The sequence below is a fragment of the Sciurus vulgaris genome, assembly GCF_902686455.1.
Source record: "Sciurus vulgaris genome assembly, chromosome: X".
NCBI lineage: Eukaryota > Metazoa > Chordata > Mammalia > Rodentia > Sciuridae > Sciurus > Sciurus vulgaris.
In genome coordinates this window covers 44,285,077-44,299,249 of record NC_136471.1, presented here as the reverse complement: position 1 = coordinate 44,299,249, position 14,173 = coordinate 44,285,077, and the positions used below count along the sequence as shown (strand labels likewise).

General features: G+C 34.1%; 1 protein-coding gene and 1 long non-coding RNA gene across 3 annotated transcripts in view; one reads left to right on the top strand and one right to left on the bottom strand.

The window, feature by feature from the left end:
• The window catches only part of TBC1D8B (TBC1 domain family member 8B), a 63,195-nt gene extending 50,333 nt beyond the window's left edge, over positions 1–12,862 (top strand). Inside the window, exons 15-21 of one of the 2 annotated variants that reach the window (XM_079124954.1) lie at positions 4,472–4,540; positions 4,682–4,922; positions 5,676–5,741; positions 7,194–7,277; positions 8,179–8,235; positions 8,684–8,781; positions 10,411–12,862. In XM_079124954.1, the coding sequence (XP_078981080.1) occupies positions 4,472–4,540; positions 4,682–4,922; positions 5,676–5,741; positions 7,194–7,277; positions 8,179–8,235; positions 8,684–8,781; positions 10,411–10,806 (1,011 nt within the window). In that variant the 3' untranslated portion in view covers positions 10,807–12,862. Of the gene's footprint in view, positions 1–1,013; positions 1,995–4,471; positions 4,541–4,681; positions 4,923–5,675; positions 5,742–7,193; positions 7,278–8,178; positions 8,236–8,683; positions 8,782–10,410 lie in introns of those variants that run through there. The other variant, XM_079124955.1, reaches the window with a different exon arrangement.
• LOC306651964 lies at positions 12–1,028 on the bottom strand. Its single transcript, XR_013761276.1, has 2 exons — positions 354–1,028; positions 12–322 (listed from the first exon to the last, which is right to left on the bottom strand). It is a non-coding gene; the product is annotated as an uncharacterized lncRNA (long non-coding RNA).
• Positions 12,863–14,173: the final 1,311 nt, after the last annotated feature.

Genomic DNA, 14,173 nt, shown 5'->3' with positions numbered 1-14,173 from the left:
CTTGACATTAGTTTTTTTTAAATTTATTAATGTAGTAAATTTTATTAAAAAATTCTTGGTCAATGTTAGACTGCCATTGCATTCTTGAAATGAATGCTCTTTGGTCATAATATATTATTTTTGAATATTTTGTTTGCCAAGTAATTTACCTAGATTCTTTGCATATGTGTTAAAGAGACATTGGTTTAAACTTTTCTTTTTGTATGTGTGCTAACTTTAGTTTTCATATTAGTTGCGCTTGCATCATAGAATGAATTTTGTAATAAGATCATATTTTCCTATGCTCTGAAATATTTTAGATCACATAGGGATTATCCTGTATCTGAATGTTTGAGAAAACAAGCCTATAAAACCATCTGAGGTGGATGTCACTTTGTTGCCTGAGGTGGGGGGGTGGAAGTTAAGGGGGTTGAGGTTTAGTGCTCCTCCGGACCAGCAGTTGCAGCCACTACAGTTGCTTTGCCCGGTAGCCTTTAGCCTAGAAGTTGCACTGATAGCAACCATGAGCTGTGATGTGTATGTGGGAGATGAAATTGGAGCCCTTGTTTTTGACATTGGATCCTATACTGTGAAAGCTGATTATGCTAATGAGGAGTGCCTCAAGATGAATTTCCCCACAGTTATTGGTTTGGTGGTAGAAAGAGATGATGGAAGCACATTGATGGAAGTAGATGGTGATAAAGGCAAACAAGGTGGTCCCACCTACTACATAGATACAAATGCCCTGCATGTTCCAAGAAAAAATACGGAGGCCATTTCACCACTAAAAAATGGGATGGTCAAAGACTGGGATAGTTTCCAGGCTATTTTGGATCATACCTATAAAATGCATCCCAGATCAGAAGCCAGCCTGCATCCTGTTCTTATGTCAGAATCACCATGGAATATTAGAGCAAAGAGAGAGAAACTGACAGTAATGTTGAACATTACAACATCCCTGCATTCTTTTTTTGCAAAACTTGCAGTTTGACAGCATTTGCTAATGGTCATTATGCTGGTCTGATTTTGGACAGTGGAGCCACTCATCCCACTGCAGTTCCAGTCCATGATGGCTATATGCTTCAGCAAGGCATTGTGAAATACCCTCTTGCTGGAGATTTTATTACTGTGCAATACAGAGAACTCTTCTAAGAAACGAACATAGAATTGATTCTTCCACATCTGATAGCATCAAAAGAAGCTGTCCGTGAAGGATCTCCAGCAAACTGGAAAAGAAGAGAAATTGCCACAGGTTACAAGGTCTTGGCATGATTACATGTGTAACTGTGTTATCCAGGATTTTCAAGTGTAAGTACTTCAAGTGCCAGATTCAACTCGAGATGAACAAGTAGATGCACAGATGCCCACTGTTCATTATGAATTCCCCAATGGCTACAACTGTGATTTTGGTGCAGAAGGACTGAAAATTCCTGAAGGTTTATTTGACCCCTCCAATCTAAAGGGGCTCTCAGGAAATACAACGTTAGGAGTCAGTCATGTTGTTACTACAAGTGTTAGAATGTTTGATATTGATATCAGACCAGGTCTCAATGGCAGTGTGATAGTGGCAAGAGGAAACACATTAATACAGAGTTGATGTTTCATCAAATGGGGGTCATGCTGAAGGTGAGGACGACCATGTCATCCAAAGAACACAGACATCAAAGACCAGGCTCAGAAGGCACAGAAGTGATTTTACTTTTGTTCATACAAGACATACATAGGCACATTATCCAATCAGGTTAAGACACATTTTAAAGCATGTAGAATCAACCTATCAGTGAGCTATAGGTCTTACTAATAAAAACAAACCAAGCACCCCTAAGTGACTCTGTCCAGCAACAAGTCTGATACAGAGGACTGGGGGGGAGGGCAAGGCTCCAGCATACAGTATGAGACGATGCAGTACCAGCAAACTCACATCATAGCTTGCCATGATGACTGTTGAGTGAGGCTTTCCCTCAGCTCATAGCTCAGCCTCAGTAACTGCAAAGGCAGGCCTACAGTCCATTTTGAGTCTTTACCACTTTCTCAGTTTCCCCATCCAGACTGTTGGATTTATTTAAATCATTGTATCAGCAACTGCTGTCAAATAAGCTTGAGGAATGTTCCCTACACAGAGTTTTACTGATAGGTTGAATAGAGGACTTTCTCAGAAAACTTCCCCAAGTATGTGGTTGAAATTGATTGCAAATAGCACAACAGTCAAATGGAGGTTTGGTTCATGGATTGGTGGCTCCATTTTAGCTTCTTTGGGCACCTTTCAGCAGATGTTGATTTCCAAACAAGAATATGAAGAAGGAGGGAAGCAATGTGTAGAAAGGAAATGTCCTTGAAAACGAATTTCCAAAGCTCTCACCGTCCTGTGTCACCTGACATTTCATAGCTTATTATACTCAGGAAAGAATTACCATCTTTTGTAGAATGTGTAGACATTTTTGCATATTTCAATTTCCACTTAGATTTTTTAAAGCTTCAACTAGCTCTATAAATTAAAATGAGTTTGTGCTTTCCTTGAAAAGTACTTTTTCTTATTACAGGCATTTTATAATTTTGTACAAATGTCTATTGTCTCTAAATATTTTGCTTTCAGAGCTGGGGAGATAGCTCAGTTGGTAGAGTGCCTGCCTTGCAAGCCCAAGACCCTGGGTTCAATCCCCAGCACTGCAAAAAAAAAAAATTGCTTTCAGTAAAATGCTTTCCAACACTGTTTAGTATATTAATTACCAGTGGATGGTAGTATTGCTTTTTATTGACTAGTAAAAGTTACTGCCTATGCTTCTTATCTCAGGCTTGTACATTTAAATAAAAATCACTAGCCCTTCCAGAAATTAAAAAAAAGCATCTGAGGGAGGGATAATATCTAGAATATATAAACAACTCAGAAAACCCATAAACAACACGTTAAATAAATGGACAAATGAACTTAATGGATGCTTCTCAAAAGAAATAGAAACGGCCAACAATTATATGAAAAAAAGTTCAATATCTTTATCCCTCATGGTCAAACTACACTGAGATTTCATTTTACTCCAGTTAGAATGGTAATCATCAAGAATACAAATAACAATAAATGCTGGTGAGGATGCAGGGTTTTGTAAAGGAACTCTTACACACTGTTGGTGGGAATGTAAATTAGTATAGCCCCTACGGAAATTAGTATGTAGGTTCCTCAAAAAATCAGGAATAGAACCACCATATGATCTAGCTGTATCATTCGTCGGTATTTATACAAGAGAATTAAAATTAGTGTACTATAGAGATACATGCACACCCATGTTTATAGCAACACAATTCGCAATAGCCAAGTTATGGAACCAACCTAAGTATCCATCAACAAATGAATGGATAAAGGAAATGTGGTATACATACACAAATGAGTTTTACCCAGCCATAAAGAAGGAAGTTATGTCATTTGCAGGTAAATGGATGGAACTGGAGAACATCATGCTAAGCAAAATAAGCCAGACTCAGAAGGTCATTTTTCTCTCATATGTGGAAGGTAGAGAGAAAAAGGGAATCTCATGAAAACAGATGAAACAAAATGTTGAAACAAATTTAAAAATTTTTGCATCTGAATCTGCTGCCTTTGGGTGTGAGGCACCCAAATCTTTGATTACCTTTTCAGTTTTATCTGTTTGTATTTTCTTGCACCTCTAAGTTATTTTGATCATTTATAATTTCCTAGGGAATTTCTATTTTGTCTGAATTTTTAAATGTATTGGTGTAAAGCTTATGGAATTTATTCAGCAGATATTTACAGCTACCTTCTATGTACTGGGTACTCTTAATGACCTCCATTTCCATGCTTGATTATATCCTTTTCTTCTCATTGATGTTTGTGATTTCTTTTTCATACTTTCCAGAGATTAAGTTCTATTATATTAATTAAAGCTTTTACTTTTCCCTTGCTTTTACATTACTTAAATACTATAATATTTGTACCATTAGTGCTTATTATTTATGGAGCAGAACAAAATTATTTATTTTCTAAGCTTATTATTTCTTGGATTATACTTTTTGGCATAGTAGGGAATGCACATCTCCTGATGCCTTTGAAGTGTTAAATGACAGTCTTGCTTGATGATTTGAAATATTGCTTATATAAAAAGGAAGGAGTATATGGAATGAGACTTACAATACTGTTGCTTGTATTTATAGATATTAAGGGGCTATCCTTTGGCAGCAATTTCTGGGTATAAAGAGATAACTATCAAAATAGTAGTATCAGAGTAGAATTGAAGTGTAGTGTATGTACTATTCTTTTAAAAGGGTTAAATAAGTGCATTTACATTTATTTCTCTAGAAAAGGAAAAGAGACTTTTAAGTGGATTCAGAGAATTTCTTTTTTTTTTTTTTTTTGCGGTACCGGGGATTGAACCCAGGGCCTTGTGCTTGCACCAACTGAGCTATATCCCCAGCCCTTCAAAGAGAATTTCTATACTGAAGTGTTAAATTCTAAATTCTAAAATGCTTTTAATCTTTTTTACAGTTGCGTGTTGTATCACAAGAAGTAAAATTGAAACTTCATGAATTGGATGAACTTTATGTCATCTTTAAGGTACTGTGCTTTTTCATTAAGTGAAAAATAGTGCCCTTTTAGCAGAATTTTATCAGAACTACTCAAATATTTCTATCTTTTTAAGCAAACATCTTTAAAAGAAAAAAATCTGCAATAAATTTTTTTATTTGTTTTTAATAGAAGGAGCTGTTTTTATCTTGTTACTGGTGTTTGAGTTGTCCAGGATTGAAGCACCATGACCCCAGCCTGTCATATTTGGAACAGTATCAGATTGACTGCCAGCAGTTCAGAGTGTTGTACCACTTGTTGAGTCCCTGGGCTCATTCTGCAAATAGAGATTCACTAGCTTTGTGGACGTTCCGATTGTTGGATGAAAACTCTGATTGCCTTATAAACTTCAAAGAATTCTCCTCTGTAATTGGTAGGTTGATGTCCAATAACTTTGTAAAGCACAAAGTAAATGCACCCAAAAATATTTAATAATGCCTACATGACAGTTTAGTTATATTATATAACCCCAAGTTACATTACCTCCAGCTTTAGTAAATACTGGGCCATTTTTTGAGTTTGTTAAGAAATCTAAGTGTATTGATCTCATTTTGCCCCAGCCATCTCAGAAAGGAAACTGTTAGATGTGGGTATTTTAATGTTTAAGATGAAGGAAGAGAATGTCCCAGTTTTCCCACACTCAAGTGCATAGATGCTACAGAATCACTTTCCGCTTCGGTAAAAATTCAACCACATAGTCTAGAAAAGTGAGAAATACCCAACATATATGTCATATTTATAGATAGTTAATATATTGTTCCTGTAAATAGTGTCTCTTCGCTTTTCCGGACTCCCCAGCAATGCTTTCTTATCACAAAATACCCGTTGAAGAACAGTTCTTTCCTCAAATGCGGCATAAGGACTTTTTCAAAAGAAAAAAAAATAAGGAAATCTTAGGTTGAGGAAAAGGAGATAGTCAGTAGAGGATTTTATTCCCCTGCTAGAGTATTTTGCTTATACACTTGAAGGACAAGATCTGGCTGACTGAGTGGTTGTTTAATTCTTAATTGAAATAACAGAAGGTTTTTGAATCCTAATTCCTGGATAGTGTCTGTCTTAATCTGTTTTGCTGTAATTGATTGAACATTCTTTGTGATTATTTCCAATTGGATTTTTTTTTAAACAGACATAATGTACAATGGAAGTTTTACTGAGAAGCTTAAACTACTTTTTAAGCTGCATATTCCTCCAGGTAAGAATTTCATAGTCTTTAACAATATACGGCAGGAGTTTGTGTCATTTTTAATAGCATAACTACATATATCATTCCATTTTACAAATAACATAATTTTGAGTATGATACAGGGTCATTATTTCATTGTAGCTCTTGAGTCTCATTACCAACTACTTCTGCTAATGTAGGTAGATATAGAAAAATCTCTAGAAGAGATTGTGTGTCTCCTGTGTCCAGAAGTTTCCTTTCTATTAATATTCAATCAGTTTAATGATAGTTTATGTACAGGAATTACGTATCATTTAAATATTGGTATAATGTTGAATTTTTGTTGTCATTAGAATAGAGATTTGCTTTAAACAAACTGACAAACTTGTATAATACTACAAATTATTAAGATCAATTAGATAAGGCAGCAGGGATATTAAATATTTGGAAAAGGAAGTAAAATAGTAGCCACCGTTTATCAAACACTTGCTCTGTCAGGACATTAACTTTGCATGCATTTGTTTGCTTAAACCTCACAATATCCCTAAAAAGTGATATTATTCTTCCAATTTTCATCATAAGGAAACCAAGGGTGGAGATGTTTAGATTACTTGCTAAGGCTCGCATACCTGATTCAGAGTGAGGTCTGTCTGACTCCAAAGTTCAGGAGTTTTTTCCTACCATAGTTCCTCAAAGTTCTTGCACAAGTTCAGTTTATGTAAGTTTTTCCCACTGACCTCAAGAAGCTACCTTTCCCAGATATCCCTACTTTGACAAAACATTCTTAGACTTTAAACTGAAGGTAAATTGCAAAAAGTAATTTAGCAAAACAAAAGAGCACCTCATAATTTGTCTAAAGCCATACCTGGGATAGCTTTAAAAGTTTTTTCAGATGAGTCATGAAAAATTATTTACTAGTGCAACAAACTAAAAGCCATCTTTAACTCTTCACATGCTCAAATCACAAACACAGTATTAAAGACAAGATACAAACCACCTAGTAATTTGATTATAAAAGGAGTTGACATTGTCAAGTTATGTTTCAATTGGAATGTTTAATATTACCATCAAATATTCCACTAGTAGAAGGATCAAAATAGGAAAAATACTATGTACCTGTTGAAGCACAGGTTGGAAGTAAAGCAGAACACTCAACTTTATGTTTTCCTTATCACTGAGGAAATTTTTAACAGCTAAGGTCACATATTCAGAGATTTCTAAATTCTAGATTTTCTTGTTTTAACTTGTAATGACTCACATAAAACTATTAAAAAGGAAGGGGGAGAACTAGTAGAACTCAAAATGGTCAATACTTCTCATTATTTGCTATACAACAGAGCAGAATCATTTCCACATTTCTTTATTCACATTTTTCTTATACAACCTATTGTTTAACTTCCTGTTCCCAAATCTACCTGACCATTATGACCTCATCTCTGTCCTTTATTGTTAGTAAATGTGATTTCGGTTATATATTTTCAGCATATACTGAAGTGAAATCTAAGGACTCTTCAAAAGGTGATGAACTTTCCATGGAAGAATTACTTTATTTCAGTCAGCTTCATGGTAAATATTCTTTTAAAAATTTAGCTATTTACTAAGCATAATCTATAAATATTTGACTTACTAACCAAACTGCCCTTAAAGGCTTTGACATATGAAATTTCTTGTTCTTGGAGAATTGAGATGTTTTTTGTTTCTAATTATGTTAAAGAAATTTCCAGGCTGTATCAGACCATTTTTATGCCTTGTATAGTACAATCAAAATAATAGAATTGTTGATGATTAAAGTTTATAGCCATTATTCAAACAGTGGATACTTATTATAAAATGTCAGTGAAGGTATAGGATACAGGAATAAATTTATGTCCTAGATATAATTTGGAAGTGATGGGAACCTATTTGTCCTTGTTTCATTTTCTTAAGTATCAGTGTCTTACAGAGGGATGAATTCCAATTAATGTATATTTGTGCTTACTATATGTTGAAGTGTTTGGACATTAAAGAGACCTTACAGATCATCTAATCAAGTTCCTTCATTTTATATATTTTATAGCCCAGGGAGAAGTGACTTGTGCAAAACTTTATAATGAGTTATTGCCACACTCAGTACCTATAGATCATTCTTCTGACTTAGAGTTTGTGTGTGTTTTTGAATTTTTCTGATAATAAAAGTAATACAATCTAATTAGAAAAAAGTAGAAAATATGACCCAGAAATACTCAGTATTTGATATACTCCCTTCTAGGCCTTTTTTTTAATATGTAAATTTCTCTAGGGATCTTTTTCCTATGAAAGTTCTTGAATATTTTGTCTCCTAGTGACAGGAAGTCAGGCCAGCTAAAATTGACTTCCCGTATCAAAGAAAATAACATGTGTTTGTAAGTCTTTGTATGAAATACTATTTTACTTGTAAAAGATATTTGTTAAATATTTTACAATATGCATTTGTCCTCTTTTCCTTTAGTGTCCAAGCCTACAAATGAGAAGGAAGCAGAATCAGGAAAAGATAGCCCTGAAAAAGGTACTATGATCTAAGAATATTATTTTGTTTGCTAAATTATTGCTTTTGTAAATAGTAATAACTACAAAGAGGAGAGTGGATTTCTTTTGAGGGAAATAGATTTGTCCTGATAACTTTTTCAGTTCCTTTGCATTAGTTTAGCAATTTATTATTTTTTAAGTCTCAGAAGTTATAGGAAACAGTAAATGATCCATAATCATTTATTTTGATTACTTTAGAAATATTTATTCTTAATTATAAAAGTAAAAGATAATCCTACTCTTGAAAGCAGTATGGAGATTCCTCAGAAAACTTGGAATGAGGTGAGGTCAAAGGTAAATTCAGATCATTTCCTGATTTAAGAAAGGTGGAATTTTATATTAGTGAAATGTCTTTTAATAATAATTTTTAAGATCTGGAAGTTTTAGAGACCTGTGCATTATGATATGATTTTACTCCCCTCATTCAGGCAAAGGAAAAATTGATATTCAAGCATACCTAAGTCAGTGGCAAGATGAGCTTCTTAAAAAAGAAGAAAACATTAAGGATTTACCAAGAATGAATCAGGTATAGTATTTTTAAGAGAAAAGTCTTAGTTCTTACTCTTTTGTATGAATATGAGTGTAACCAACACTAAACTAGCTAATATGCTATTACAAAATAGTTACATAATCTGTGTATATATCATCTCTGTAAGTTGCAGGTAAGCAAGGAAGAGGAGAACATTTTCAATGATTTTTTTTCTTTAAGAACTCACAACCTGGAGTGATGGCACATGTCTGTAATCCCAGCAGCTCAGGAGGCTGAGGCAGGAGGATCACAAGTTCAAAGCCAGCCTCAGTGTGGCTCTAAGCAACTTAGCAAGACCCTGTCTCAAGATAAAATGTTAAAGAAGGCCTGGGAATGTGGCTGAGTGGTTAAATATACCCAGTTTTAATCCCTGGTACAAAAAAAGAAACTTAACAATTTTTTACTTTAATGAACTTACATGTTTCCGATAGGGCCTCTGCTGTGATAACATTTGTACCTACAGAAAAAATATGTAATGTATTTCCAGCTTTATTGGAAATGTTTATTATCTAGTAAACATAATTTTTAATACCTACTATATACCAAGCCCATTGCTAGTTACTGGGAATAAGAAATTACTAAAATAAGTCATATCTTGGTTTCTAATGTTCTTGTATTTGAACATTCCCTAGGCATTACTAATTATTCCTTTTGACACAATTTTAAATTCATCTCTTTCTTATACACTGTCTAGTCAGAATTTTCTTATATTTTTAAAATTAAAATCTAGTTGATACAGATATTGAAAATCCCCAGAACTTTACCAAAAGGAGAACTGTCAATAACAGTGTTTCTCTGTAGACTACATAATTTGACCATTGAATGAGTACTTTTTAAAATGAGTCAGTATGAGATACTTATTCTAAAATTATTATAAATGAAGAATAATGTAGACTAATTAACACAAGCATTTGTTACAATATATTTTTATGGAGTTCAACCTGTGTATTTGCTTTTTGTTTACAGATGAACTTTTCTGGTTAGATGATTGACTTATAGGACTCCTGTGTGGAATCACTTTTAAATTGATTAATGTTTTCTAGGATTGTCTATAGATGTTCTAGGGGCAAGTATCAGACCAACTGGTTTCTCTCCACTTTGGCCCTATCTCAGCCTTTAAAGAGAAGTATATCAAAATACATAGAGCCACGAGATAGTCTCCAAAAGTCATTTTTCCCTAAATTGAAGTTATTTTAGCTGAACTGCCCACTCTTGCCCTTTGAGGAGATCAAATGGAACTTGTTCTTAATTCTTTTGTTAAGATTGGTTAACAAAAAATTAATGATTTACACGTAGGGAAAGATGGGACTTTGCCTAATTCAAAGTACTTCCTAACAAAGTAATACTGGTAGACAAACTGTCTAGGTCTAGATATAATGTACTGCTATTAGACAGTAAGCAAGAGGGCTTAAATGAAATTCTTTTTTGGTTCATACTCAGCTTTCTAGAGCCAGGATTTATTTTGGGATTAATCGTCAGTTCTAAAGTGAAGGATGTATGCTACAAATTCTATATAGGTGATTAGCAAATGATTATTTTTGACACAATTTTAAATTCATCTAAGTTCGCTTTATATTTGCTAAACCATAACATTAAAATGTTATATTTTTAACTTGTGTCTTCTAGTCACAATTTATTCAATTTTCAAAGACCCTCTATAATTTATTTCATGAAGACCCTGAAGAAGAGTTATTATATCAGGCCATTGCTGTTGTAACCAGTCTTTTGCTCAGGATGGAGGAAGTTGGAAGGAAGCTACATAGCCCTACATCATCAGCCAAAGGATTCTCTGGTACAGTCTATGCTTCTGGAGGACCCACTAAGGGAGAAACAGAGAGCCACGTGGAGAAAGAGCCTTCCTCTCTTAGGGAGGAACCTCAGTGGTCATTTGCATTTGAACAGATTCTTGCATCTCTGTTGAATGAACCAGCCTTGGTGAGGTTTTTTGAGAAACCCATAGATTTCAGAGCCAAACTAGAAAATGCAAAAATCTCTCAGTTAAGGTCTAGAACCAAAATGTAAGTTTTCAACAGTAATTGTCTGTCATAGTCAAGTTTACTGAGATTCCTGTAGCTGTAGCCCTAAGCTCAATTCCTGGGAGTAGAGATCTGGGATTTATTCTTGTTACAGATGTGCTTGACAACAAAAAAAGAGAAAGAAAGATACTCAGAAGCACAATGACATATTCCTTTGTGATCTCAAATTTTTTATATTCTGAATTATTCTTTTTATATTTCAAAAGATATGCAGTATAACCACCAGAGGGCACCATAACATGTTTAGTAGAAATTACTAGCTTGTACTGCTTTTTACATGTGATTAACTGATGATTTTTAAAAGGTGGTATTATGTTTGTTGGTGATTCTGAGATATCATTTTCATAAACCCTATTTTCCAAATTGCCTCAGTACCATTGGAATGCTTTAGAAAACTGGGCTTTTAGATTTATAACCTGAATTATCTAGGAGAATACCATTTTGGGGCCCTCATTTTCTAGCTATCTAACTGATATATTATTAATTTGTTAAAGTTGATTTTATTCAGTCATTCAAATCAAAATTTGTTAGTAACTTCTGCATTCTCTGTGCCTGGTGGCAGGGGTTCAGAAGCTGCTGACTTACACTGCTAACTCTGTTACTGATAAAAACACTTTCAAGAACTCTAAACTGTGAGCTGATATATATAAAGAAAAAAGTGGATTTGGATTTGAGCTGGATAAAGCCAGCCTTTACAAAAGGGTTAAGAAACAGGTCTCTCATTAACCAGAAAAATTACTAGAAATTCTTCAAAACACTGCTGTTTGTGGCATTTGTCTCTGAGTAGTTTGTGATTATTTAGTTCTAGTTTTAGATTTCGGATTTTCAACAGTCATGTTTTAATTTATGTTAGATAGTAAAAAATAGTTACACTAAAACTGAACTGTTATATTAATCTGGCAAGCATGTTAGTATACTTAACATGTAATGCTTGCCAGAATAATGTGTAGAATTACCAGTGTCTAGCTAAAAGATTTTGACTATCTAATTTAAATGTGTAATTTCTATATACTTTATGCTGCTTAAATTTTAGTCACTACATGACAGTCCATTTAGAGACATAGTGGACTTTGTTAGCACTTTAAAAAACAAGCAAACCACACTTGTCCATTCTTCTGTCCTGTTTATGGCAAGAGCAATTTATTCATCAGTTGGTTTAGAAAATGGGGGAGAAATCATCTATTGGAGCTTCTTTCTTTGGTTTTAAACCCTTTGACTTTTCTAGATGTGAAACAATAAAAGGGCTGACCTCTGTAAGAATGCCCCAAGAAGTCTCCCTTCTTAGAAGGAATTGGTATACTCAGTCTTTGGCAAGAGTCCAATGTGAACAAAACCTAACAAAGAGGAGTTTGTCACCATAGAATATTTTATCTTCAAAGAAGTTAAAGAATTTTCAGGTTGAGCCTTCGAAATGCATAAATTAGTTTTGCCCAGAAACTTACTAATAGTGTTTTTTATTACTGATTTGATCACCTTGTTTTTCAAGGAAATTACCAGTTAAAGAGATATTTGCCTTTACTCAGAAATTATTTGAAATATGTCCAAATTTTAAAGCTTAGTAGTTTATATGAAAACTCACACATCTATTATGCAATGATAATTTATACTACAATAGCTCTAGAAAGTCTATGCTTATATACAAAGAAAATATTATACACATTTTGTTGACTATTTTGTCAGTTATATTTACTAAAAGTACTTTCTTAAGAGCATATGTTATTAATATTTGATATTATTTTAAATTCAGAATATGAAGATTACTGAGTATTGTATTTTAGCCTAGATTAATCAAAATGAATATTTAAAGAGATTTTTAAGTTGAAGAAAGTATAAATGCAAGTTAAAAACATATTTTCTGAGTATGTAGGAGAAACAAGCTAAACACATAGTTTTATAGCTGCTGCCTTGTTAAGAAAATGGGTTGTTCTTAATATAAAAAATCTTATGTAGCGTGTCAAACTGAACCAGTGCATTATATCTTTTACATTAAATGTGATAAGGTGGCTTTACTTGTCTTTATAAAAATAAATATTATAAATCTATTATATTAAACATGAAAATGGTTTACTTTTAAAGATTAATATTGTTTACTATGATGTGTTTTTATTTACATTTAATTCAAATATCACTTGAGGACTTCTCTTTTGTATCTATTATAGTCAGTCTCAAGAACAGAATTCACTCTTAGTCTAAGCAAGAAAAGATTTGTTACTAGGTATTAAATGACTTAAATAATTATCCCAAGTACTAATTTGAGCTTACAGGAACAAGTTTCAAAGCCACATCACTACCATGCCACAGGGGAGTTGCTAACTCTACTGTTAGGAAACTACTACCTCGTAGTGCCAGAATGAAAAGCCACCAATCACTACTGTTGCTATTTCCAATACCATGCTCCTCCTGCTGTGATTTACACCAGTGAAATAGATGCCTCGTACTCTGCCTCTCAGCATGCACAAGCTGGTGATTGTATTGCAATAGGGCAGCCAAACATCATCACCAAAAGAGATGGCTGAAGCATAGTCCCCACCTCACTTCTGCCACTCAAGTCTCACATGTATGCATCTGATTGGCCTGTAATAAGCCCACAATCAGCCAGGCATGGTGGTACATGCCTGTAATCCCTGCAGTTTGGGAGGCTGAGGCAAGAGGATCGTGAGTTCAAAGCCAGCCTCGGCAAAGGTGAGGTGCTAAGCAACTCAGTGAGACTCTGTCTCTAAGTAAAATACAAAATAGGACTAAGGAAGTGATTCAGTGGTTGAGTGCTCCTGAGTTTAATCCCCAGTACCTCCCCCCAATAGAAGAGTCTTATATAATGTAACAATCACAGTGGTAAGACACCATCCTCTTGCCCTGTTCCATTGATTAAAAATAAATTACAGAGGGGTGGGGGGAAGGGAAAAAATAACAGAATGAATCAAACAACATTACTCTATGTAAATTTATGATTACACAAATGGTATGCCTTGACTCCATGTACAGAGAAACAACATGTATCCCATTTGTTTACAATATAAATAAATTAATTAATTAATTAATTAATTAATTAATTAATTGCAGGTCCTGCCCTCACTCAGAGGGAAAGGATTACAGAAAAGCATGAACATTAGAAGGTAGAGATCATGGGAGGAGTGGTCCATAGAGTCTTATCAACCGCCAGCACCAGTCTAAGTCATTATCTGTTATTCATCTTTTTGACCCTATAATACACGTTTTTCATGCCTCTTATTTGGTTGTTTTGTTTTGTTTGAGGCAGGGTTTCACTAACTTGCCCAGGCTGGCTCCTGTCTTAGTATCCTAAGTAGCTAGAATCATAGGCATAGACAACCACACCCCATTTTTTCCAGACTTCT